Source organism: Lissotriton vulgaris, chromosome 12 (genome assembly GCF_964263255.1).
Source record: "Lissotriton vulgaris chromosome 12, aLisVul1.2, whole genome shotgun sequence".
Taxonomy (NCBI): domain Eukaryota; kingdom Metazoa; phylum Chordata; class Amphibia; order Caudata; family Salamandridae; genus Lissotriton; species Lissotriton vulgaris.
The window spans coordinates 39,973,097-40,000,845 of NC_141700.1; the positions used below are offsets into that span (position 1 = coordinate 39,973,097).

At 44.9% G+C, this 27,749-nt stretch overlaps 1 protein-coding gene across 2 annotated transcripts in view; it reads left to right on the forward strand.

Moving 5' to 3' along the window:
- INSR (insulin receptor) overlaps positions 1 to 27,749 on the forward strand; it is a 310,896-nt gene that overhangs the window by 258,799 nt on the left and 24,348 nt on the right. Inside the window, exons 8-14 of one of the 2 annotated variants that reach the window (XM_086946970.1) lie at positions 1,469 to 1,722; positions 3,811 to 3,978; positions 7,422 to 7,623; positions 12,463 to 12,498; positions 16,837 to 17,108; positions 20,043 to 20,182; positions 24,709 to 24,865. In XM_086946970.1, the coding sequence (XP_086803096.1) occupies positions 1,469 to 1,722; positions 3,811 to 3,978; positions 7,422 to 7,623; positions 12,463 to 12,498; positions 16,837 to 17,108; positions 20,043 to 20,182; positions 24,709 to 24,865 (1,229 nt within the window). The remainder of the gene's footprint in view (positions 1 to 1,468; positions 1,723 to 3,810; positions 3,979 to 7,421; positions 7,624 to 12,462; positions 12,499 to 16,836; positions 17,109 to 20,042; positions 20,183 to 24,708; positions 24,866 to 27,749) is intronic. The other variant, XM_086946971.1, reaches the window with a different exon arrangement.

Consider the following 27,749-nt stretch of genomic DNA (forward strand, 5'->3'; position numbering starts at 1 on the left):
CAAATGGGCAGTAGTGTGGTCTCTCAAATTCTTGATCCACATCAGCAGTCTGGGCAGACTTGCAGGTTCCAGCACTTGGAGTGATCAATATTTGAATACTAAGTTTTGATTTTTCCCTCAACACCCTCCTCACTTGCCTTCCCAAGTTTCTCGCTCTTCACCCATTGGGCACTTGCCCCTTCACAGTATGCCCGCCCCATAGGTTCTCCATATTCTCGTGTGGGTCCGGCATTTTCTTTGCTCTCTGCCCCTCAATGCATACTTTGAATCCTCACCCCATAGTTGTTGGCACCCTGAGAAAAAGTGCCCCCCGTCGAGATGTAAGACAAAAGCTCCAATGAGCGTCTGTGCAGGCCACTTTGTGCCCCTAGAAGAACGACTGCCCATTTGAGGGTTGAGTAGTGCCCATTAAAGACGAGCATCACCAGTGCATGCTTGCACCATGTGCCAGTCTTCAAGACTTCACCCTAAAAAATATTTTTGCCATTTTTTTCTAGCTTTCAGAGATGCAGATCACCCTCAGAACAACTGGCTTCTGAAAGACCCATTTCACACACAACTTGTAGCCGATTCCAGCTTTGTTACATTTTATCACTTAACAAAACAATTCATTTTTAAAGTATAGTTTCATTAGTTATTCCAATTTTTTGACCTATGTCAAAACAGAGGATAGTGCTTAGTTGCAAAAAAAGTAACAAAAGAAAAAAAACGATTGATATTTTTTCTGGTTTAACAAGACTATTTCCATTTCCCTATTTTGCATATTCTACTTCAAAGTAACCATAATTTTGACTCATTTCCAAATTGTACTAAATGTAAAACAAGCAAAATTAGTATCCACTTTTTAGTTTAATTAATAACAAGTATCAACTTGATTTTTGCTTTGTTTTAACCTTTTTCTTCTACATTGCAAAATGTAATCATCCTTTTATTACTTTTAACTAAATGTTAGTGAAGTAAAGAACCACTTTTGTTGACCGTTCACGTTTATAACCACTGTTCTGAAATCTCTTAAAGTGCGGGTATAATAAATGTTTGCTTCAATACTAGATTGCTTTACTTCATATAAACAGAATTTCAGCCTTACAATTTGTTTGGGATTTTCCTTTTTCGATCAGTTTGTGATTCTACTTTTATGGCTATGCTCCTTATCTCTTTTAATCCTAGAAATTAGTTGTGTGCAGTAAGGCACTTTAAGGAGACTGAAGGGAGTTTAAGATGCGCCAAGCTTCTCATTTTTTTCTCCCGAGCATACTACTGACATAATCACCACAACATTACATCCTCTACAGTCACCATACTTGTGTCTGTATCCCATGCCACACCCCTGTCAATATTTCAGCTTCTGGCATGATAAATATTGGGTTTCTTGTATTGGTTAAGGAAACACCAGCCCCTCCTCTATGCATTATACCGAAGAAATGACTGCTTTTCAGGCTCATATGCCCCTCTCCTCTTTTCTCAACAGCCCGAATGAAGACGTGACTGAGTTTGATGGACAGGACGCTTGCGGATCCAATAGCTGGACAGTGGTGGATATCGACCCACCAGCGCGTACCACTGACCCAAAGAGCACACAAGCCCAGCCTGGGTATTTAATGCGTAACTTGAAACCTTGGACACAGTACGCCATCTTCGTGAAAACACTGGTCACCCATTCTGACGAACGCAGGACGTATGGAGCGAAAAGCAAAATCATTTACATCAGGACCAATGAGACGGGTGAGCAGCCATTTACAACTGTGAATGTGTTTTTATGGGGTGCATGTTTCACTTGTTTTGGAGCTGTTTTTGAAAGAGTGCAACCTGGCCATACAGACTGCTACCTCAGGAGACTCCAGGATGCAAAGGAGGTGGGTATGCTATATTCCATATAGGTACCACAATATAAGCTTCGGTAAAGATGTTACCCATCACCGATATTCTCTCCCTACATTTCACTTGTCAGGATTTACAGGGACTGACCATTTACCTAGATATTACACTGCATTGAGAACGCAGGTTTTCCCTAATTCGAAATCTCATGCATTATGAATGAGGATTCTTGGAAACACAGCAGGACTACCATCTCCTGTATAAAGTCTATGTATAAAGTTCATGCCTAACGTCATCCTTAGGCCAACACAGTAATACAGCAAGGTAGGACTCCTGGGGAGACTTATGGGTATGAATATATCACATCTTGCTAAGATAGTTAGAGAAGGATGAGACTTCTCGGCCGACACACGGATCAGAGATGTTGCGGTTCCTGCATGCATATACTCCAGCTCGCAGTGGTGTAACATCCCTCGCGGGGTGTCCAACTCGAGACCAAGACGTGGTCCCACAGTCTCACATTTCACCTAATGGGGTTGACTAAATCATAGACAATTTCTTGGCTTAACACCTACACCCATGCTACGTACACTCGGGTACATCTAGTTAGGGAGGCATCGTAGCAGTATGCATCTTTTATCATGTGTTTTATATACTTGACTGTAGTCATGATTATAGTAAGATGGTACCATCCATTTAACTTTATAGTACTGTTAATCATTTATATCTTATACTGTCTAAAGGTTGTTGGAGCACATCTATTCTACACCAGAATAGCAACTGTTCAATAAATGCTTATTTAAAACGGCTAGCCTGTTTATTCGGTGTATCTCTCTGAGACAGACTAAGTAAGCACGAGTGACAGAGCGAAAGCTAGGATTTTGTTTCCACCGTCCTGGGGGATCAGGGTTGTCCTATTCAATGGTTGCCAAGAACTTTTTTCTCCTTGGTAAGAGGAGATTCTAGTGGCACAGTGAGCTAGTTGGTACAAAAAGGGCCAACATAGCCGGTAGGCGTTCGTCTGACACCAATCCTCCAGTGTATGTTGTCTAAACACGCAGATCCTGTATACTTTTTATAGGAACTACACAGCAGGTAGAATGGTTGTGCAACCGGTTGGGCATATTCGGAGTGCTCTTTGCATTTCCACTGTATCACTTAGCTGCTTTGGTAACGGCTCAGTCGGCATGCATTCAATGACCGATCATTTTAGCTTGTTTAGGACCGGGGCAGATTCAGGCCTATATTAGTAGGGTGTGGCCGGCCCTCGTAATGCCAATTATATTGAAGCCACTGTTGGTAATAACTGTTTGTTTACACCTACGCCCTAACTCGGCTTCATGATCCTCTCACCCGACCCCCTTATTTAGCGGACATGGCCATCCGCACCCCTAGCTCGGTATTCGTCAGGAGTCCGTACAAGAACACACACCCCTGGTGGAGTGTGTTTGTTTAAGTTGTGGTGAAAGTTAAGCTGTTGCGACCTAGTAAGATGTTTGTGGTGTTGTGCATCTGAGGGGTGTGTTTGTTGTATCTTGTAGTGCTCAGACGGTCCTTTGCTGCCTTAAGGTATAAATCCATTTTTTCCTCTGTCATATCTCTGTAGGTCAGTCATATCCCTACGATTATATATCAATGAAGGGTTAAAAGTATCCCACGAGAGCTGCTCACATCCCTCCAGGTCGTCAGTGCTCTTATCCCATTGCATAGAAACCTTGTAAGGAAATCTACATTCAAGAAATCTATCCCAGAGCTTTACAAACTTTGTGCCGATGAAGTCCAACTTTGAAACAACATTTTCACCGATAAACCTATGAATAAAGATAATTCGAATAGTCCAGAACTTGCACAAAAGCAATTTTTGCTTTGGTCGGCACAAATGACGCTTGTGACACTGGTTGAAAATTGTATTGCACCCATGCATGGTTTGTCCATTTATGTTGCTTGAAATCTTTTTACTATTTCTACAAATGCAATTTTCCTTTTGCGTTGCAGTTCCGTCTGTTCCAATAGATCCCATATCCATTTCCAATTCTTCCTCGGAAATAATTTTGAAATGGAAGTCGCCCTCCGAGCCGAACGGTAACGTGACCTACTACCTGGTCTACTGGTATCAACAGCTCGAGGACAGCGAGCTGTACGAGCTCGACTACTGTCACAAAGGTGAGTGTTTACCTGCTCTAGATTTTAAGCAAATAAGGTTTACGTAAGGATGGTGCTGTGCCCGACATCTGATGTAGGTGAAGAGAAATTCAGGTTTTTTTTGCATTTTTTTAATATGAACTAGAGAGGCATCCCATACAGAACTATGGGCCAATAGTAGGAAGGTAAATGGTGACCGCAACTGCAGAAATTCGCATAATTTCAGCCTCGGCAATCGCAATTTGGCTTTGAGCAATGTAGGTAAGATTAAACCTACTCGCAAAATAAGGAATTGCAAAAATTGCGATTCCCTATTTTGTGATTGCATTTAAGGAATCGCAAATTTCGATTCCTTAAATGCAATGTAAGTAGCACAAAAGAAAGGGCACTGTAGCCTTAAGGAATCGCTAATTACCACCAACTTCAAGTTGGTGGTAATAAGCGATTTCCTTTAAAAACTCACTTTTTTGCTTTTTTAAAAGTGCCATGTGGCACACATTCATGCACTCAGGGCATGTATGTGCGCCACATGTGCACACCTCCACTAGTCAAGTTTATTTGTTTGATTAATTCAAATCTTACAAAAATACATTTTTAAAATATCATCAAGCAGTAAAACACATCCACATTTCAGGGGTGAAACAGGTTGTCCTTTCGGAACCCTTGCACCCTTGGCAATTTGCTAGTGCCTCTTGGTTACTCGCAAAGTGCGGGCGCAAGTCCTATACATTCCTATTGGCCTCTTGGCCCATAGGAATAAACGGGATGGTATTCCTTGATTGGGAATCTCAATTTGCGATTCGCATGCAATGAATATCAAGGAATCGCAAATATTTTTGCGATTCATACCTACATTCAATTTTGCGAGTACTTAATAGCGATTTGGTAAAATCACTATTATGGACTCGTAACATTGAATTTACCTACATCTGGCCCTATATCATTCGAACTCTGAAGACAAACCAAAGGCTCAGTCTAACCTCTTCCCCAGTATTTATTTTCATCATAATGTTTTAATCCCAGATTCTGGGTCCATTGTAAACTCTTAGCCATCAGTCAACAGATCCTCGAATTCTTGGATGATGCATCTGCTAAAGTTCATAGTTTAAAAACAAGTCTCATTACACTAGTGAAAATATTGTTGGCCCTGAAAAATATTTTGCTGTTTGTTGTCTCAATATCTAATCCTTCATGTTGTTCCCGGTTTGGAGTATTTGATGGGAGCTGTAGACATTGTGAGTGTAAAGCCCAGAGACATGTACACAAGAACACAAAACAACTGAAACCTTCTGTGTATACAAAATGCAAAACAGGCAGATGTAGGCGTTGATGCAAAATCAGGAAAATCTCCTTCTGTACAGTGTCTGAGAGGCGGGGTTAGGACTTCTCTTACAGTACCAAGAGGCAATTCTTTATGGGAACTGTGCATTCCTGGATGGAGGGGCCATTTCTGATCATAAGATGGAAAAGAGTTTGAGTGACCCTAGTCAAGTGGGTCAAAAGACTATAGTCTTGATGGAGTTTGGGTGTTTTGGGTGAGATATGAAGGTTCTGATTGTTCGATCATTGGTTGGGGTGAGACTGTAGCACATTGGCGTGGAAGAAGTTGCTAAGGCATGCCACAACATGCTTATGCTGTCTACTTTTCATGTGCTTTAAGATGCTGCCACACCCCCCTCCTTCCAGGTTGGCAGAGTAGATGTATCCCAGTCCTGAGCCTCTGTGTTACAGGTCTGTGCAGTAAGGTGCATTAGTCTGTCATTTGATTAGAACAAACGAAGACTACGCGGGAATGTCACACATAACCAAACTGAAAACTTGGAAGGTATGTCCATCTGTCAATGTAGCCAAGAATTGTTGTAAATATACACATTCTTAATGAGAAATTGTTGTTCAGAGTATTACATCGTCAGTGACCATCAGCACCACTTGTGTTTGGCAGGCTGGCGAGAGTGGCTGTCCACTGCGAACTAGGTTTCTGCTATCCATTTCTTTCCAGTATGATACACTATAGCGGCCGGTGTTTGTTGATGAGTGGTAAGGTAGTCGGGCGGGGTGAGAGGGGGCATAGGGTCGCAAAGGGAGGGGTGGTCTAAATAAAAAAAAAAATTTTTAAAGTTACCTTCAGCTGGCCGCTTCGCGCCCCTCTGCTCCTCCTTTTCGGCACAGGCTCCGCGAATTCCCTGCGACCAATCCTGAAGCTGCTGTCACATGAGAGCAGCTTCAAGATTGGCCTGAGTGCACTCGATTAGCGCTCCAGGCTAGACTGGGAGCCTGTGCCTGCTCTCTCCAGCAATGCAGCTGGGATTGGAAAGAGCTGTCACTGCCCATGATGGTTTGGCCGGCCTGAGACGGCCAGCCAAACCATCATGCGCAGTGAAGGGAGTGCACATACCACCCCGCTCAGTGCTGTCACCCTCAAGGGCCCGCCCCCAAGACTCAACAGGAGTTTTTTGGGGGTAGGTCGCAACACTTCTCCACCATAGTGGGGGAACCGCCGCTGGTGATACAGTTCGTCAATATCATGTTTTTTCACATCTTTGAGGCGTCATAGGGTGGTCGTCCACTTGACAAATTTCTTTCCAGGCTCTGGCCCTGGTATACCAGTGTTTAGTGAAGCGACTCGCCTCATGGTACTACTGCTGGTGGACTAGGATAAGGCAGGCCACGACTGTGCCCCAGTGTCCCCCTGGCATGATAGACACAGAGTTGCAGCACATAAATAAGAGCCCTCTCACTCGCTATCCCACGATGATAAATGGTAATAAAAATACAAGGGCGTCCGCTGGCTCAACCGTGACCTGCTTTATTGTCCACCAGCGCCAGGGTGGGGAAGTTGAATAGGCTTTTCTTTGGTTTTGTCCTGGTCACTTGTGTGCATGTTGACGTATGGTACTGCCTGACAGTTTTGGTGTGTGTGCGCAGTGCTGTGTGGTTGTCTTCTGTGTAAAGTTGGGAGTGGAGTTGAAGTGTCCTGTGCTCGTTGTTTTATTGTGTTTGTGCCTATGGAGACAAGACCCTGGTGGGTGCTGCCTGGCTCCTCTCGAATGTAGCGGTGGGTAGATCTGAAGAACTGTAGCTTTAGTGTGAAGGAGGTGGCTGTGTCCTTCTGATACAAAACACCCTGAAAGAAATCTTCACCGACCTTCTTACAATCTGTTCAGCAACCACTTTGAATCGTAACATCTCCAGTTATTGCTTCTTCTGAAACAAAATGGTTGCAGTGGCTTATCTTCTGTCCTTCCCAGTTTGCAACCACTTGGACACCTTGTAAGCGACCCAAACAGCTGCAAAGCCGTGGTGTTTTTCTTGTCTGGTGTAATTGATGGTCTAATTTTTCATCTGATGTGAGATGAACGCTGATGGTAGCCCCTTTCCCCGCGATAGACCCAAGAAAACATTTATAATGACTGGATTTTACCTTTTTTGTATATTTGATCAGTTTAATTTTATTTTCTCACCAGGGTTAAAAGTGCCTTCCAGGGTATGGTCTCCCGACAAAGAGCCTGAGGATCCCCACAAAAACAATCGGAGCGAAAGCGAAGATTGTCATTCCGAGTGCTGCGCGTGTCCCAAAACAGAGTTACAGATACAGAAGGAGCAGGAAGATTCGCGCTTCCGGAAAGCCTTTGAGAATTACCTTCACAACGTGGTGTTTATTCCCAGGTAGGCAACCTGGAGTCTCCTCTCGATTGCATCACCCTTTTCTTTTCATTTCAGATGATTCTACGACTTCGAGGTGTTTGGTTTGAGAAGGTCGAAGGCATACAGAATAATAGTAAACATTCTGGAGAGGGTTTGTTGCTTAGCAGCCTTCTGCCCGAAGAAGGGTTTGAGCCCACTGTTGGAATGTAAGCAAAGGAATCATCTTAAGGAACCACGGCTGTGGCCATCTCATAATAACTTACAATTAGAACGTGTCCTTCAGTCTTCTGATGTTCGTGAGGGGCAGGCCCAAAACTCCTTTCTGCCCAAGTTCTGAGACTTATGTTGGGAACGCCAGAAAAGCAAAACCTTCTGTTAACTAAATCATGCTCTCCGCCCTTGTCTGTGTTTGCCAACCAAGCCACCATTGCCCCCAATCCATCATTAACCTTGCAGATTATCATGGTAAAGGACACTTGAGGGTTTTCAGGTTTCCTCCTGCCCAGATTCGAAAAATTCTTGACATCACAGCTTTCGAACTCTGGTCCTCGAAGACCGCAGTCACACCATGTTTTCCGGCTACACAAAGACTGTGTGAAGGATTCCAATTTACATTTATACACGCAAGAGGGTCTCTTACTGAGTTGTCATGAAAATCTGGCCTGGCCCTTAAATTTGAGAACCGGCCGAGAAATCACCTGCTTCACATGTTACCGTAGAGAGAAATTGCACGTATCCCGAATACAGTAGAATGCAAAATTAAATTACTTGCAGTGAGCGAGAGAACTCCAAATTGTTAATATTATGTGTACTCCTAAGGTGAAAGATAAAAAATGGAAATTAAGAAATAGTGAATCGAAAGACAACAGGAAATGTTGGAGGAAGGTAAATGAATGGTAGTGGCCTTTTCCAACAAAATGATTATTTCATAAATGTTTCTTTCACCATGTGGAGTCAACGGAGAGATGGTAACAGAAACAATGCTATGGTACGGCAACACGTCCCATCGCTCAGCCTTTTCCCCATGTATTGCGTTACCTCGTCACCTTTGTAAGTCAGACTGTTTCTAAAATTGTGTGTTTTGTTGCTGCTCACCGTTATCGCTTGAAGAAAAGCGCCATTCTACCCTAAAAAAAATATTTTTACTGCAACAAATTATCAGTTTATTTCGTTTTTATTTCCTGTATGGATAGCAGAACCAGATGAACAATTTGCTACTGTGCAAGACTGTGGTTGGGCTGTATTTATCATGTTTTTTACAACTGAGGGGTGGGCTCAGTGAACCTGGGCTATGATGTACGATTGCTGGAAAAGTTCAGAGCGCCTCCAGCACAATAATAAAATGGCTGATTGGCCTGAGTTGTGAAGGAAGCTCAGCAAGAAAGATGCAGAACCTATTAGACGAGTCGTAAGCAACACGTGGCACGGGGCACGCCCCAAGTTGTTGCAAGAAACAGTAGTAAGCAGGAGTGTTCTTTGGCAATCTTGGGGAAAAGGCGGAGATTTATTGCTCCCAGAATCATGGGTAGAGATTGAAACATAAATGTTTCATAAGCGGTAATCTCTGCGACCACTGACAGACCATAATGTTTCCCCGAGTGTCTTCTGCCATAAAATGGTCATCATCGAAACCCATCTCTGACATTGGTAGCTCTGCTCCCGCCTGGCCGAGGACACATGGAAAAAATTACTCTTCGATGTCTGGCGAAATGTGTTCCCCAGGTTCCTCCCCAAACGACCTCATCATGAAACCTAGCGCCCCTAGAGTTGAGGGCTGAAGTTTTCCCCGCAGATCGCTAGTTCACAGCTGAGCCGGAAAAATTCATCAAAAAGGGAGGCCACATATGTGGGCATTGTTGGCTTAAGGCAGCGTCATAATGAGTCATATCGACGCCACCTCCTGTCGAAACTAAAGGAAACTTGTTCTGGCCCTCTCAACTAAATGGCAGGATAAGGCACAACATTTCAAGCCAAGAAATAATTTGATGGGTACGTAGCTACTGTCTTAGTTGCTGTGCATTATTCCACCATCTAGTATTTGGGCTTTGGAAACTTGTTGAATACATAAAGGGTCTCGCTCAAAAGGTGGAGTCTGTGTTACTTGTAATGACCTTGTCCGTAAGCCAACATTCTCCTTTTTGTGACCGCCATCTATGGATTCCATTTTATGTCATCGTATTCCGAAGTTAACGCATGGTGAGAGATATAATATTTATACGTTTTCTGTGAAGAAGGTTCTATCTCTCAACTGTGAATCTCCTTTTAATAAAAATGCAAATGCAGTTTTAGAACAATTGGGCTCTGGTGAAGGAAAACTTGGACTCCCCTTCATAAATTGTCCTGTACTTGGTGGAGCCCTACACTTGTGCAAGATGGAAGTGGCGGTGTTTGAGCCTGCCCGCTGCACTGTTTCACTGGGGGTCACCTAGCTGGAGAGCTCTTACCGGCACTTCGTTAATATGGTTGAGATGACTCTTTCACTAGTCAAGCATATACCATCTCAAGCAAATTGCTGAGATAGGCCTTGGCAGAGGAATTTGAAACCAAAGTGCACCTTGGAAGTTGAATTTGTGGGATTCCTGCTTTTATTTTACTCAAGTCACATTTTGCCCTAGAGCTTTATTCTCCGGCTCCGTTCAAGAGGGCACGGTTGAAAGTGCTATCTTAGGACAAGATAACTTGTTGTCTTCATTTGGCAAAAGGTGGCTGTTAATGTGTGATTAAAGTAATGCATCTCTTCCAAGACTGGGGATTAAAGTCCAGTAGAGTTAGTTTGGTTAATTTTTTCCCTGCGATTTAGCAGTATACCGATGCTTGTTTAGGCTATGTTTGTGATAACCGAGCAAAGCTGAGACCCAGTTATCCAAAGAGGAAGCTCTGATGTCACGTAACATCTTAAATCTTAAATTGTTTTGATGTCAGTTTTTCGCTGCTGGTCGGTTACGTACCTCCTTGTGATGTGTGCGTGCAGACATTACTGGTAAACCCAAGTATTTCCTGGGGCCTCAATCTACTCAGCCCTGAGAAATAATTAGCAAACAGTGGTCCAAAGAACGAATAGAGAGAACACAGTGGTCTGTGTACTCCTGTGCCTAGGTTGTGTTCCAGTTTGTGTTTGTATTTTACGCAGACACCTTGAAATGTCCCCCGTGCCATGTTAATGCTACAACACACTGATATCCCTGAGTCCATCGTGACTGTCCACCAATCCCTACTGCTGTCTTTTGGTCCATGTTTCTTGTCTACCAATCCCTACCGCTATCTCTGGCTCCGGTCCCTGTCCACCATCCCTACTGACATCTTCGGGCCCATGATCCCTGTCCACCAATCCCTAAAGCTGTCCTTGGGCTCCAGTTTCTTGTCCATCAATCCCTACTGCTGTAACCGGCTCCTTATTTCATGCCCGCCAATATCTGTTGCTGTCTTTTGGTCCATGTTTCCTATCCACCAATACCTACTGCTGTGTCTTAGCCTATGTGTCCTATCCACCAATACCAACTGCTGTGTCTTAGCCCATGTTTCCTATCTTCCAATACCTACTGCTGTCTCTTAGCGCAGGTTTCCTATCCACCAATACCTACTGCTGTGTCTTAGCCCATGTTTCCTATCCACCAATACCAACTGCTGTGTCTTAGCCCATGTTTCCTATCCACCAATACCAACTGCTGTGTCTTAGCCCATGTTTCCTATCCACCAATACCAACTGCTGTGTCTTAGCCCATGTTTCCTATCTTCCAATACCTACTGCTGTCTCTTAGCCCATGTTTCCTATTCACCAATACCCACTGGTGTGCCTGGGTTCATGTCCTGCCCACCACTATCCGCTGTCGCGGATTCCATGTTTCTTGTGTTGACCATAGGTATCTCCTGATACTATATTCTGTCTTCCTGTAGCGTGTTTCTGTCCCACCGTGGTGGGCAATTATGTCTTTATAGATATTTCTAGTATCTGCTACCAGTCCTCCCAGGTCGGCTCCCCAACAGCTGCCATTAGGGCCTTTTAACTTAGGTTGTTAATTAAGGGGTCTGGCAGTACATAAATGTTCTAGGGTTTCAATAGTTCTGGATTTCTGAAGCATCAAAGTAATTGAGGACTTCCCACATGGCTGATTGCCATCACTCACTTCTGATAATGAACCTTCACCTGGTTGCAGTTTCCATCTTCGGCTCCTGTGCCATCGAGTCTATACTATGATATACGCAAAAGTAGTCAACATGCCGGCATGTGGTTATTGCTGAATTATCAATCGATGACAGCTATGTTCGTTTTCATCTTCAATATGCTTAGAGCACACCATGTGATCTTCAGTAGAGGATTCTGTCTGAAAGAAGTGTCCTGTTATCAAAGTAGCATTTAGAAGTTACCTCTGGCTCCCTGTAGGAGCAAGAGAGAGGTGTGACAATGTACAAAAGCCTAGTCTGTAAGCAAAGACTGGGGGGGGGGGGGGGGGGGGGGGTGGCGGATGGGGGGGGGGCAGAATATTCACACATGGAAATATGGTAGAAATTGTGTTGTTTTCTGAAAAGAGCGAAAAGGATAACCCAATATCTGTATCAAGCATAAAGGCTTTCAAGTTCACACTAATCTGAGCCCACCAACCTGGCCACATTAACGAAGCTCCCACAGTATAAAGACCTGTTGAGAAGAGAAATACAGCTATTGAGAATACACCTGATGTTTGTGATTGAAACTTGAAATTCCACTTTGCTGCAGTTTCCAGGGAATTTAATTTCACACCAGGGCTACTTGGCATTTCGCCCAACGACGCTGTTTATGCCATGTAGCAAACTTATCATTTCACTTGCCTCAAAAATAAATATGTGGTTCCTTCAAAGCGGTGGATTTGTTTATTTTTGCAGAACACAGCCCTCTGGAGCTGGCACTGTGGACTCTAGGTACGTAGTACCGTAATTCTCCTCCTGGGAAGAATCAGAAATACTGCAAGCGTGCCGCTAGCGAATCATCAGCTCACCACTACATGGGTGTGCTTCAACCACTAGTCTTTGTGCATGGTGTTTGCAGGCAGTGGCAGGCTTCTCCTTGCAGATACACTTGGCCTGGAGTGTTTGTGACCGGTTTGCTAGGCAAGAGGTAGCGCAGTCCCAGACTATGTAGTTCCACCCATGTGATGCAACCTTTGCAGATCTACTGCGTTGCATGTGCTTGCTACACGTGCTGCAGAGGTCAGGAAGTCCAGGAGTTGTGAGTTAGGAAGGTATACGCGTGTAAATGCAAGATTGGTCTCCACATGAATTCCATGGGTTTGGACCGCAGGCATGTGTTCGCATTAGACGGCTGGGCAGTAATTTGAAGTGTAATAAAAGTTAACTTTAGTGAGCATGATTGATTGTGGTAATTAATAACTTTCATCCTTTCTTCTGTAAGGACTTTCTGAAGTGTAAATGTTGAATCTTTCAGGGCTGCAGAGCTGGTGTATTGGTTTCCTTTGGCCCCCTGTAGTTAACCCTACAATAGGTTTCTGATGTAAACATAGATGCAGTGTTACCCACAGTGCACAGGAATGGGAGGGTGATGCCAGTATACTTGACCCAATGAGAATCTGTGAGGTGGGATGCTGCTGGCAGGTCAAAGTGTACAAACAGCAGCTCCTAATCCTGCTCTGTTAAAGGTAGCGCCTCCTCGCCCCTGAAATCTTCATAGTTCTTCTGGTTTGAGCTGTTGGGTCGTTGACCGTAGCAGGACGCTTTCTGTTCTGTTATAACTTAATTATTGGCGTTCCTTTTGCTTAACTACGTCTTCCCTGCTGCTCAGCCAGGATGAGTGCCGGAGTGCTTGGTGATGAATGGAATGTTTCCCTTCCGCATGGTGAATGGTCCTCCTGGTCCTTGCTTCGTAGCACAGTCCGTGATCATATTGGAGTTCAGGTATGGATAAAGACGCCCTGCCGGCCCATCCACCATAAAAACTAGTGGTTGAAGCACGACTGCTGAATCATGGACTTTAATTCGGAAACAGATGCTTGGATTACTAACCTGGATTGTTGCTAACCTTCACTGGGGCCAGAGCTGGCTTTGGTCTAATCATTTTGTCAGAGTGGTATCGGCTCAGTCCCCGGCAACAGAACTGCGATCTTATTACGCATTTCATGTGCATTCTGCAGCGCCATGCGTGTTTGCAGTTCAAAGCAGGCATGCAATCTTTTTTATACATTTACATTTCTAAATAATTACACAGTAAATGTGAAAATGCAGTTACACAACAGTATTCGTCAACATACACACCCCTAACAAAGTCTGATAGTAATCAGGTATCTGTTTTCTTGTAAAAAGAGACATGATATGGGTAAAATAGGAAGTTAGAGAAACGTTAATAGTTCATACATATAGAACTGATTAAAAATGAAATGCATATAGCACATATACATTTCACTGGGGATATAATGCTATAAAACATGGCACTATAATTCTTAACTTGCACAATCAAATCTAAAATTGAGTTGTCCATCATCCATGTTACACTAGATTCGATATTTTGAAAGCGTGTGCACACGCGGCTTTTTTGCTGCAGAGTACAGTCTGAAGCACGAAAAACGCTGTACATGGCTACATGCTCTAAGTACTCCTTGTAGCACTTAGGACCGCGCACAGCGTCGCTTCTTATAGGCTATCCCACTTAACGCCTCATTTGTCTAGACTTTTTTTTTTTTTTTTTTTAAAGTGCCACAATTTCATCTTTTTTAATTTTCAAAGCTCTTCCGGTCATGTGCCATGGTCTACATTTAGTGTCTTGTTAACACTGTAATGCTGCCCTGGGTCTAATCATTTCGGATCAGTGGAAATAATAAAATGCTTGGTCTTCCAGCGCACAACAATACAAATATATGTTCAATTCAACTTTAGCATGTTTTTACTATGTATCGTGGAAAAAAACATGTCTGTTACTGATAACTTTAATAGATTTAAATCATAATCAATTCCCCACATCTCGCTTCTACCCAGGTAAGTCGTAGCACCGCTACAAGGTAAGATCCCGTCTTGAGGCATTTCAGTCCTCTACTGTGCTGTCGTGATAGATTCTACCATATGGGATGAGTTCTTAGGCGGGTGTCGGGCTGTCGTCATGTTGCGTTTTATGTAACCTCCGCATGTGATCAGATGACGGTGGAAAGAAGGCGATGAAACTCCTCTATGGCGACTGCTCTAAAATGTCTGCTCTGTGCTTGAGCTCACGTCCCTGGTTCAATATGGCCTCTTCAGCTGCCCTGCAGACCCTGGGATCTGTACATTCTTCATTTGTTGTAAAGACCTTAAAATCTGCACCCTCTCCAGCAGATGTGCACATTGGGGCACCCGTGCTGCCTAAGCCCCAAACAGAGCTGTGCACATGTGTCCTCTGTAGCTGTTGTGCTTTAAGCTACACCATGTTTGTAGGTCTTGTTGTGTTGGTCCTACATGGTCTTGGGTGTTGAGATACATCAAGGCTTAAGAATTTTGGGAAATAAAGGCCAGTGATCTGGATATGGTGGGGTGTGGATTGCACAGTGAAGTTTACTCCCTCTTACCACAAGGCAGAACTTAACACCCCTTTTGTTGAGCTCTTTATTTTGAAACACCATTCAAAATCATGGGCGAGAGTGTGTGTTGTACCCCCGGTTTGTTTGTCTGATAACATGGCCTTTTCTGGAGATGGGTATTTGACCCCATATGTTAAAGTCCTCCCACCATACACACATCGCAGCAGAGGGTGGCGCGGGAGACGCCATTGCAAGGTGCAATGATGTATGGACACAACAGACAACAAAGCTGTCCGGTTCTGAGTGCCACTTCTGGAGGCCTGGATGGAGACTTGTATTGTTAATGATATTTGCATGGACTGGAGCCCCACATAATAACAAGCATTGGGAAATCCAGTGGGCCTGACCTTGGCAAGATATATATATATATATTCCAAAGTTACCCTGTGCAGGCAAGGACTCACTCGGACAGCCACTGGAAAATGACCATTTATTCGGTAAAAACGGTACCAGACAGGATGATTCCTTTCACAGCTCGATGTCGATCTTAGCCTGACACGTTTCAGCGCTCATCGCGCTTTCTTCAGAGGCTCGACTATCAAATCCAAGATGAGATCAGCTGCTCCTTGACACACACCATGTTTTTTATAGTCTATTGCCCGCCCTGTGTTGGACTTGTGTTGGTTTCTGGGCATTGTAGTGTGTGCCTCGCATTACAACTCCAAATGAATGCAGCACAACACGCTGATTTTGGATTTGATAGTCGAGCCTCTGAAGAAAGCGCGATGAGCGCTGAAAGGCGACAGGCTAAGATCGACATCAAGCTGTGAAAGGAATCATCCTGCCTGGTACAGTCTTTACCGAATAAATGGTCATTTTCCAGTGGCTGTCCGAGTGCGTCCATGCCTGCACAGGGTAACTTTGGAGCTTTAAATATATTTATATATATATTTTTTTTTAAAGCAAACCTATAAAAATATCAAAATAAAGAAGAGTCTCAGCAGAGCAGGCATGCAAGTCCTGGATCTCAACTGCACTACTTTTAGGCAGCTGTGCATATGTGATCAGAAAAAATGGCCCCACTATAGGTGCAGGGCAGCCAGTTGATGAGGTAGGCTGCCCCATTGCCCATGCTGTGGCCGGCCGTCAGAAGCAAAATAGGAATGGCCCATGAGCGCCTGTATGTATGTACAAGTGTGGGTTTTATTATTTATTTTTTATTTGGGGGTGGGGGAAATCATGATTCTGGGTTAATAGCAAAAGCACTATGAAGTAAACTCCAGGAAGTGAAGGAGGGGTATTCAGTTGTCTGGTAGGTAGTGCTTGCTTGTCTGGTTGCTGCAGTCTGTTAATATTAACCAGATCAGTGATGATCATCATATCAACTGCGGAAGGATGAAAGGAAGAGTCATTTCTGCACTAACTCCAATCTGTCAACTTATCATTATCTCCACAGCTAATGCACTAACCAGCTGAGCTGTTTTCTACCGTTTTACAGATACATTCCTTCATGATGTGAGCAGAATTGTAAGACTTTGGTTGGCAATAGGGTGGAATAAAAACAGTGATGGGCTGGGATTGCTACTTCCCAGAGTCCGTAGTAGGCTAGTGACTTCATGGATGGAAGCAATCCTCAGAAAAGTGTTTCGCTTCAGCTGCCACACAGTTGTTCCTTTTTCTCTCTCCGTTGATATTGTCTAATTTTGAATTATTTTGTTAACGTAAATCTGTGGCTGACATCTCTTGGTTGTGTGCACAGGCCTTCCAGGAAACGGAGAGACCTTGTTGGGATTGCCAACGGCAGCATGCCTCTAACCACAACCACGCCAGTGCCGAATGCTTCCGCGCCATCCGTGCCGGGAAACCAGGAGCCCACCAAATTTGTCCAGAAAGTCTGGTACAAGGAGTCCCTGGTCATATCTGGCCTGCGTCACTTTACGGCTTACCGCATTGAGATCCACGCCTGCAACCACATGCTGGAGCGAGGCTGCAGCGTCCCAGCGTATGTCAGCGCAAGGACCATGCCTGAAAGTAAGGCTTTCTACTCTGCGATAATGCTCTCTTGGCCAATTGTGGGTAACATTTACAAGGGCTGCATGAAACTGGTCTGAACAAATAAGGGGGAACTGCAACCCATAAAATGCCTTATAAAAACCTATAGATTCATCGTTGAAAAACTGAGTGCGGTGGGCATAAAGTGCAAGTAGGTGTTGAGTGCTGGCTCTCGAATGCGTGTCAGCTAGACCGATGTCACTTCTGTCTATGTAGAGGAAGCTGCTTCATCACTCTGTGATAGGTGGAGAGGGACAGGTAAGAGCATCCCTTGAACAGCTTCCACCACAGCCCACTTACTGTTCAAGGTATGAAATGGCCACCCTCATCATGGCAGGAGTTCATTAAGTTATCACAGTGACTGCTGTGGTCTGGACAAAGGTTCCTTAGCACAGGAAAGGGACCTCTGTTGGACCAAACATTGCACCTAAGAATAGGAGATTGGCCGGCATAGTCCTGACAGATATTCATTAGGATAGATGACTGGCTCCTCTTCTCCCATTGTTGTCTGTCCTGAGAGGTGTTCATTTTTGGCTAGGGCAGTGGCTGTTGTTGTCTTTCTCGGACGGGTGTTGTGTAAGATTGGAGAGTGCCCTTTGTTTCCTGCCCCGACTGAGGTTTGTTGGCATCTGCCTCGACAGGTATTTATCTGGATAGGAGAGTGACCATTATTGTCTGATCCAACCGGTGTTCATTAGGATAGAACAGTAGTTTTTGACGTCTGTCCTGACAGGTGTTCATTAGGTTAGCAAAGTGGCATGTATTGTCTGCCCCCTACAGATGTTCAGTAGGATAGGAGAGTTTTCGTCGTCGCTGCTGTCACAGGTGGCCATTAGGTTAGGAAAGTGGCTGTTGTCTACCCCGGCAAGCGTTCATTAGGATAGGAGAGTGGCCATTGATGTCTGTCCTGACAGGCGTTCATTAGGAAAGGAGAGTGGCTATTGGCATCTAGGATAGGAGCGTGGACGTTGACGTCTATCCTGACAGGCATGCATTAGGATGGGAGAGTGGCCATTGATGTATGTCCTGACAGGTGTTCATTAGGAAAGGAGTGGCTATTGGCATCTAGGATATGAGAGTGGACGTTGATGTCTATCCTGACAGGAGTTCATTAGGATAGGAGAGTGGCCATTGATGTCTGCCTTGACAGGCGTTCATTACGATAGGAGAGTGGCCATTAACATCTGTCCCGATAGGCATTCATTAGGATAGGAGAGTTGTTATTGACATCTGTCCGACAGGAGTTCATTAGGATAGGAGAGTGGCTGCTATTGTTCATTAGGTTAGGAGATTGGGCGTTGTTGCCTTCCACTACAGGTTTTTATTAGGATAAGAGGGTGGCCGATGATGTCTGTCCCGACAGGCATTCATTAGAATAGGAGAGTGGGCGTTGTCTGCTGTCACAGGTGGTCATTAGGTTGGGAAAGTGGCTGTTTTCTACCCCGGCACGCATTCATTAGGATAGGAGAGTGGCCATTGATGTCTGTCCTGACAGGCGTTCATTAGGAAAGGAGAGTGGCTATTGGCATCTAGGAAGAGTGGACATTGACTTCTATCCTGACTGGCGTTCATTAGGATAGGAGAGTGGCCATTGATGTCTGTCCTGACAGGCGTTCATTAGGAAAGGAGAGTGGCTATTGGCATCTAGGAAGAGTGGACATTGACGTCTATCCTGACTGGCGTTCATTAGGATAGGAGAGTGGCCATTGATGTATGTCCTGACAGGTGTTCATTAGGATAGGGGAGTGGCCATTAACATCTGTCCCGATAGGCATTCATTAGGATAGGAGAGTTGTTATTGACATCTGTCCCGACAGGCATTCATTAGGATAAGAGAGTGGCGGTTGACGTCTGTTCCGACAGGCATTCATTAGGATAGGAGAGTGGCCATTGACTCTGTCCTGGCAGGCATTCATTAGGATAGGAGAGTGGCCATTGACTCTGTCCTGGCAGGCATTCATTAGGATAGGAGAGTGGCCATTGACTCTGTCCTGGCAGGCATTCATTAGGATAGGAGAGTGGCCATTGACTCTTTCCTGGCAGGCATTCATTAGGACAGGAGAGTGGCCATTGACTCTGTCCTGACAGGCGTTCTTTAGGAGAGTGGCCATTGACTCTGTCCGACAGGCATTCATTAGGATAGGAGAGTGGCGGTTGACGTCTGTTCCGACAGGCATTCATTAGGATAGGAGAGTGGCCATTGACTCTGTCCTGGCAGGCATTCATTAGGATAGGAGAGTGGCCATTGACTCTGTCCTGGCAGGCATTCATTAGGATAGGAGAGTGGCCATTGACTCTTTCCTGGCAGGCATTCATTAGGACAGGAGAGTGGCCATTGACTCTGTCCTGACAGGCGTTCTTTAGGAGAGTGGCCATTGACTCTGTCCGACAGGCATTCATTAGGATAGGAGAGTTGTCATTGGTGTCAGCCCTGGCGGTAGTTCATTGGGATGCAGAAACGGCAGTTGTTGTCTGCCTGACAGGTGTTCATTAGGATAGGATAGCCGTTGGTGTCGTCATCTCCGGCAGGAGTTTGGATGCAGAAGCGACCACCATCCATCATGACAGGCGTTCACTCTTGCAGAGTGGTCACCTCCTCTCTCTGATCTCAGAAACTGAAAGAAAAGTTCTGGGCGGGCCGTGAGGGACAGTTTACAGCTTGACAAGAGCTTGTGGCATTGAAGCGTGTATCCCTGATAGCAATATAATGAAATTGACCCATGATCTATCATTCTTTAGTATTAGATTAGTTCAGCCTTGATTTGTAGCAGCTGCAGGACTTGCATGGCAGCCAACCAGTCTGTAATCTTTTTGGTGAATGCAGGACAGTTTTTACCCCAGCATTTCACTGTTGCTTGTTTGTTCCTGTGCAGTGTGTTTACTTTTCTATTTTAACAAATATTCCCTTTACAGCCAAGTCGGATGACATTGTTGGCCCTGTCTCCTATGAGTACCAAAACCCCAACATCGTCCTGAAGTGGCAGGAGCCGCCCACTCCCAACGGACTGATCATACTCTACGAGGTGCACTACTTGAAGCTCGGCGACAAAGAGGTGAGCGCCGCCTTCCTTCATCTATGCTTGGCGTTAAGGTTGTGCATCTGACTGGGTCGCAAATAGGAGTTCGAAGAGGTTCTATTTGAGTATCTTCTGTCAATGTGTGGTATCGCAAGTAAAATGTATGTTATATGCAGCTTTTTAATGTAATTAAAAGGTGTGATTAATATAGAAAATCACTTCCTTCCCCATGGCAGCAGAATAGCTCCCCCTGTGGTGACCTTTTTTTATGGCACTGGACAGCAAGGTTATTGTCAGGGGCGGAGCCTAGTTGTACCGCCTCCATGTTTCTTTTGATTGGACGATGGACATCAAGCTGGTACCCTACTCTTATGTTCGCTACGAGTCTTTTACAACATAATGCAGCTCCGTGCTAAAACAGCGTACAGACCGGGCTCTTCCCAAATTTTGTTCCTACGTCCTATTACTTTTTGTAAACAGTCTGAACCCTTTTGTTTCTTCTTCCCACTAGGTGTATCTGTATCATGGCACAGTTGCCCCTTTCCTAACAGACTTTTTCATTGATGCACAGAACCGTGCTAAACCGGACCCCGTGATTTGTGGTTCGTCTTTGTGTAGGAACCAGTGATGCTGCTTCGTAGAGCGCTCTAAATACCCATCTTGTTTGCGAGCGGCGTGGAGTTCACACCAGGCTCTTTCAAGTACACCAAATCCATTTTTCCTGGAAAGGAAAACAAATCACCTATGATGCAAGCATAACACTGACAGATAAGTGCGCCGGGGGTTTGCTCACAGGGTGTCTTTCTGCAGCCTAGTTTCGCCAATAAATCCTTGGATCCGCAGTAGGAGTTATTGCTCAGTAGGAGCTCTGGAGCACTGCAGTGCTGCTGTGAATCTTGTCCCTTGACTGCAACTACTGTTGGTTCATACTGCGAGTCTTGGCGATAAACATGAGTCGTGATAAGTGATATGACGCGTCATTGCGATAAACACAAGTCGTGATAATTGACATGGCGAGTCTTGACGACAAACCTGAGTCGTGATAAAGGTGCCTCTTCTTTTGGAGGCTGTCAAACATGTCTTAAAGATGATGCATTACATACTAATGCCTGCTGGCTATTCCTATATTTATCTCTTTGAGTTTGCAGGTTTTTAAATTATGAATTAAAAATATAGTTTTTGAGCTTCACATGAAGTTGTTTTCGGTTTGGTTGCGTGCCCTCAGTGCTCTGGTGTGTTCTACGCCCAGAGACAACTGGGGTCCCATCAGTTTCCATGTTAGCGAGCACCAGGCCATCGCAGAGTAACATGCATTCTCCTGCCATACAGTGTTTTCTGTTCCCCCGTAACAAAAACTTTAAAGTGGTGATCACGTTAGAACACTGTGTGGAGGTTTTTTTTTTAATGGGCTTTGTAACATGTGTCCTCCATTCACCTTAGAGTTGGTCGTGATTGACCAGACTTACAATCATATTAACAACTTCATGTGCTTTCCTTCGGATCTAATGGGAGTTGCTCTTGGTCTCTGTGAACCTGTTCCCCAATCGCAAATGATTTGATTATGATTGGTTACGTGCCCTTTATTGGCATTTCAGTTTTATCTCCCTTTGTAGGAGTGTAAATGTATTCTTTATGATGTACACTGCTTATGAAATTTGAAATTCTGAGCGCTTTTTCTCCTCTGAACCATTGGGCGATCAGAGTTTAATCTGAATTGCTCCGGTCCTACTTCCTATTTAAAAATAATTCTGTGTTTATAAAAACCTGCTTTCGCAAAATGCTGGCCAGGTTTTTTTTTAGTTGTCGGGTATAGAGTGTTTAGCCAGGGGCATAGCTTAGGGGGGTGTTTAGGGTCTTAAACTCCCCTAAAAAATGTACTCTGTGGTAAATAGTTGGGTGCAGGTGCTTTCAGTCGGGTATTATGAAGTGTCTGTCGATTTCGCCTGGGATTTTTACATGCCCGCACTGACAAAAACACACACACTCTCAACCATGTTTTGAAGGCCTTCAAAATGTTGATTGGTTTGAAAATGTTGATTAGTTTGAAAAAGTTGTTTTAAGTGCCCCTAACAATCCGCCCTCCTTTCTCTTTCCACTACCTCCTAATTCCCCCTTGTGTCCTGCTTCTCAGAAAATGTGTTTTTGCAAGCTATCCCAACGGGACTGTTGGGCAATCTGAAGCTCACCCCGACCCCCCCCCCCCCAATCTTATTGACCCAACTACGCCCTTGGCTTTAGCTGTCTGTTTTCAAAGACCTATTGTGAAAAATACAATCCAATGCAAAGAGTGGGCTTTGGGTCTGTTGCTTGCTCGTGATTGGTTTGCTTTCTTGCTGATCTCACTTCTGTGCTCCTTAGTCAGAGGATTTCCTCCCAATTTGTTTGTTTTCCCACCCTAAGGAATTTTCAGTGACAAAGTGAGATTGAAGGCCATTTATCCTTCCACTGTTGACATCATGCTTTTCGTCGAAGGAACATTTTCTTTCCCCTTTCCTGCTCTCCACGTCCTTCCCTACTCTGCTCTTCATATTAAACTATCACCTAATGTCCGCTCGCCATCCCAGCTCCCTGGCCCACTCAGTGCTGCCCGCTGCTACATTGGTGGGTGGACTTCTCAAAATGTTTTTGAGAGATTCCATTATGGCCGCCATTGAGTGTGCATGCGCAGGCGCGCTTTTGAATTAATTTCCTTTTGTTCGAATTTAACCATTGAAAGATGCCCACTCCCCCTGTGTGTGCACTTACGGTTGACCATCTAACAAACAAAAAAAGCATTGGCAAAGCCAATATGTTTTACGGACGAGGCCTATTGGCTATGCTTAGTCTCATTTCGTTCCACTGTGTGGTATTCGTTTAATTTTCAATAGAAAGTCGAACCACCCTTTGCCCGATGTGAACCCTGTGACCCTTTGGATGCACATGTGTGGGCAGAATTTGCGTAATCGCGTTACACAAATCTCCGCGAAACGGTAAAAAATCTAAGCTAACACGCAGAAATTCTGCAAGCACGCGGAATTGCTTGTTCGCAATGCTTTTTTACTGTTCGCAATCGCTGTTTGCGTGCTCGGGGGGGTAATATCTCGCGAACACGCATTTTGAGAACGCGAACAAGCAAAACATTTTGTGAAGTCGCGGAACGCAGAATTTTGGGCAATTTCGAGTTCTCCCAAATTCCGCTATTTCCACGAGCGGAACGGAATTTACCGCCCAGGCCTAGTCTTCTTCACTTGTGCCATGTTCAGCAGTGTATCTGCAGGCTTTCCCACCCATGTTCTTGGAGAAGGGGAATTTGTATCTTCCACTCCTCTTCCTGTATGCAGAGATGCTCAGTGCCTTGTGGTATGAACGCATCCAGGGAAAGAGTATGTGCTGCAGCATGCGGAACCAAGTACAGTAGGAGCATGCCTCCAACATGCCTTGCTCTGTGGCACACAGCACTGGTCCTGCTTGGACTTTTAGTTTGTACCCATTTTATATATCACCATTGGAATGTGGCCGAGATTAATTCAAGCATTACTCCATCACCTTGCTCTTTGCAGCAGTTTATGTTGGAAAGCATGACTGTACCACCTCACCTTGAGCCAAGTGTGTGCTCTTTGGTTTTAAAAAATAATAATAATATGGGCACAACTTTTTCTTAGGAGTCTGCGACTAGTGCTGCTAAATACTAGGATGGCAAACACCGAGGCTGCCTGCTCTTGATTCCACCTCATGCCTCTTTCTTCCACCTCCTACACTTCCTGTCTCATCATCTCGTGAACACCGAGGCTGCCTGGTCTTGATTCCACCTCATGCCTCTTTCTACCCCCTACACTTCCTGTCTCTTTATCTCATGAATACCGTGGCTGCCTGGTCTTGATTCCACCTCATGCCTCTTTCTTCCACCCCCTACACTTCCTGTCTCTTTATCCCATTAATACCGAGGCTGCCTGGTCTTGATTCCACCTCATGCCTCTTTCTTCCACCCCCTACACTTCCTGTCTCTTTATCCCATTAATACCGAGGCTGCCTGGTCTTGATTCCACCTCATTTCTCTTCCTTCCACTACCCTACACTTCTGCTTCTTTTTTCAATCCTGCAGGTTGTTTATTATCCCTGCTCCATGCCTTTGTCACTGTTTTTCTGTTTCTCCTCCTTTTTTCTTTTCTGGAAGACAGGGCAGATACAAATTAATGCTGGTGCCCTCTACCTGCAAACACTGGCACAAATTAAGCACCGTTGTCTCTCAGATGGGAGAGAGTGATGTCTTAATGTTATTTACCAGCCCGCCACAGTTGACGATGATGCAAAAATGTTAGCCAGTTCCATTAGCTCTCTTTTATGGAAATGCTTCATTCCAAGCCCTGGGTAGATGGGTGCTGCTGTTATCCGACGCTGGCTAAAGACCTCGTCTGCATTAATGGGGTTTTACTAATCAGGTTCATGTGCCAGGTTTTAGGCTAGAATAACCTAATAAGGACAGGAAAAATAGCTTTTTATTGATCTTTTGATATTCTTAATTTTAAGTGTTGTAATTATCTAGAGTTATAGCGGACCCTGACCCCTTTAACTTCTTTCCCCAGGAAACAAAAGCCTGTGTTTCTGGCAAAGAGTACAAGGAACAGGGGTGTAAGCTCCGTGTTCACCACCCCGGGAACTACAGTGTCCGAATCCGCGCGACCTCGCTGGCAGGGAACGGGTCCTGGACCAACATTTCGTACTTCTTCGTTCCGGACACTAGTAAGTAGCCCTTAACAGCATGCGCATTTGCTAACCGTGTTTGTGGCTGCAAGCCAAATGGGTGATTTGTGTTTATCTGTTAAATGTGCCTTTTGTCATTTTTGGCTACGGTCAGGCTTGTGATGTTTTTTTGCCTTTTTTCTGTTTTTCTAAATGTCTTTTTCATGTGCGCTGCTTCCAAGAGCGGCTTATGCCTGCTCAAAGCATCAAAACATTTGTACGGGATGTTTCCATATTGGCTGGTTCCCTGCATGCCTGGGCCATGAGCTAAGCAGAGGGGATTTTCTGGAAAGTGTTGAAGTTTAAAGACGTGTGGCTTGAGCCCAGCTGTTTTCTTGGAAAGAGTCACAGTGACGCTGCTGGCAATGGCTCCCAAGCGGCAGCGTTTCTCTCCGGGGCCCTTTCTTCTTTAGTGGCACAGATGAGACCCACTGAACTAGGTAACGCTGGATTTTAAAAGACACCTATAGAATTAGTTTATTATATTGCTGGTCCTTATAGGGTGCTAATGTTGCCCCAGAGAGCTGTGTATAACAATAGTTTTTGCAGCATGGAGCTCTACTAAATTCCTATTGTGTGTATTGCTCTGCCATCTGGAAGGCCAACACACATTCTTTTGAGTATCAAGCCTATGCCTTGGCGCAGCTGCATTAATCATTCGCAAAATAGGAATCATCCAAAATACTCCTGCAGGGCTTCTTCTCCAACTTCGCCCAAGAGAACGCATGACTCCAGTCCAGCTGTCGCTCCTCTGGCTTCCTACAGCTAGAAGGGACATGTTCAAGGCACTCTGCATTGGCCTCTGAGCCTCCCAAGGAAAAGGACTGCTATACTTTGAGTTAAATTCAAGCAGAACAAGCAAAACAGAACACTGCGCTCCAGGCTTGCACCAATTATATCACCGTACCATAAGAAATCCGTAGGAGGCACTGCTTTCTCAGTTTAAGCTGCCAAGCTCTGGAACTCACGAGCAGCCAGCATTAGAAGCACCCTGGAGCATACACACTTCAGAGGACAATTGAAAACACTGCTGTTTCTAGATAACTTCACCACCCCACATCCCAGCATCAGAGCCCAGAAAGATAGTCGCACCTTCAAGCGCAATCTTCTGCTTACAGATTGAAAACCAGCAAACTGCTTTCGCTATTCAGGTAAGCCTAAGCATGGCTGACACATGGTTCGCCTGGCACTATATAATTACGTACTAGCAAGTGCTACATTTGAGCCCCTCAATAATACTCAAACCATAATAAGCAGCAGTCAGTCGCCATCTGTAGCTTAATCCCTCTTAAATTCACATAAAACGTATCTGCTGTGAAAGTTGTACATCACCAGCGCTCTACAGCCAAAAAAACAGACCTCATCAAATGAAAAAAAGACATTGAATAATGGATGGGATCCGTAACACATTGCTGGATCATTTGGGTGACTTTAATATAGTCCACCACTGCAAGCCACAACTATCTACACACCAGGACTGCTTCTTTATGTCTCACAAAGACACTCCGATGTGAGAGGATAGTAAAAATGCCCTCCCAACAGATCCCTCCACTTATATCTCTCTCTCCAACCATACCTGGTCCACAAGTATACACACAATCTCAAATTGTACAACCCCGTGCAGTAGCCCGCTAAGCAGACTATAATCATAAATACTATAAAGGAACCTGCAGAGGTGTTCAAAGCTACCAGCGTACTGAACACCATAGAACTGCATGTGTCTCTCACATTTCTTCATCCACCACACTGCTACGTGCGGCTTCCCATGACGTGATAACCGTACATTCGTGGTCAACACACGCAACATGGGAACACTTCCCTCATAGGATTACAAAACCTAGACAACGACCTTCCAGCCACAGACTCTACATGATGTAGAGTGCTACTCGTATAGGCAAGCGCTTAGGTGCCCCGCATAAGGGTAGTAAGTGCTATATAAATGCTGCACTGCAGTACAACGTTGGGTGGAATCAATATGGCTTGATGACAGAGTATGGGCCCACGGCATCACAGCACATAGTCGTTATCTACTGATTTTTTTTCCCCATGTAGGCAATGTGCAAATAGAGATGCTCGTAAGCACGTCCACTATACAAATTGTTTACAGTGACACCGGAGGGCATGTGATCACTGTAATCTTTATACATTTCTGTACAGAAAAACCTCCAGTGAAACTAAGACCATAAAGAAATCGACTGTTTTCGCCAGTGGTTGTCTTTTTCTGGCAACATACAACACAATATGGATTGTTTGATATTGTCCAAGGGCAGCCTAGCGTTACTCTATTTATCGATGCCTAGTGGATGAATTGCTGAGCTACCGCACTGCAAGCAAACTGACCCTGCAAGTTGTAGGCTGATCGCTGCACAGTGTGGCTAACTCATAGCGGTCAGAGGAGGTGTGGAAGGAATGGCCGACCCTACGATACATGAAGCTCTTTAATTCTGTAGCGAGATGCTCGGATTCAAGAGCAACCCTGGACCAGCTTCCATAATCTGCTGGTGGGTGTACGTAGCAGTTCTCTGTGCTGAGAAACTGGTTGTGTAGGGTGATGGTTAAGTTCCACCATTATATTATAATCATCCCCAGTTTCTCAGCCTGAAAGAGTTGCTTGAAGCCACTTTCTTTGGAGCACGAGACTAGGCCGCTGGTTCAGGGCACTTGAGGTGAAAAGCCCCATGAAGGATTACTTCTGGCAACTTACATAGTGACCCTGCAGCTCACAACACTGAACCGGGTCACATGAGCGCGCTTCCGGTCTGCCAACAGAGCCGGACTTTGTTCGGATAGCACCGTAGGCGGGAAGAAGCTTGGCCCCATCACTGCTGTTGGTCAATGAAAGGAATCAGCAGGGCCCATTTGAGGTCACAGGTCAGTCGGTGGC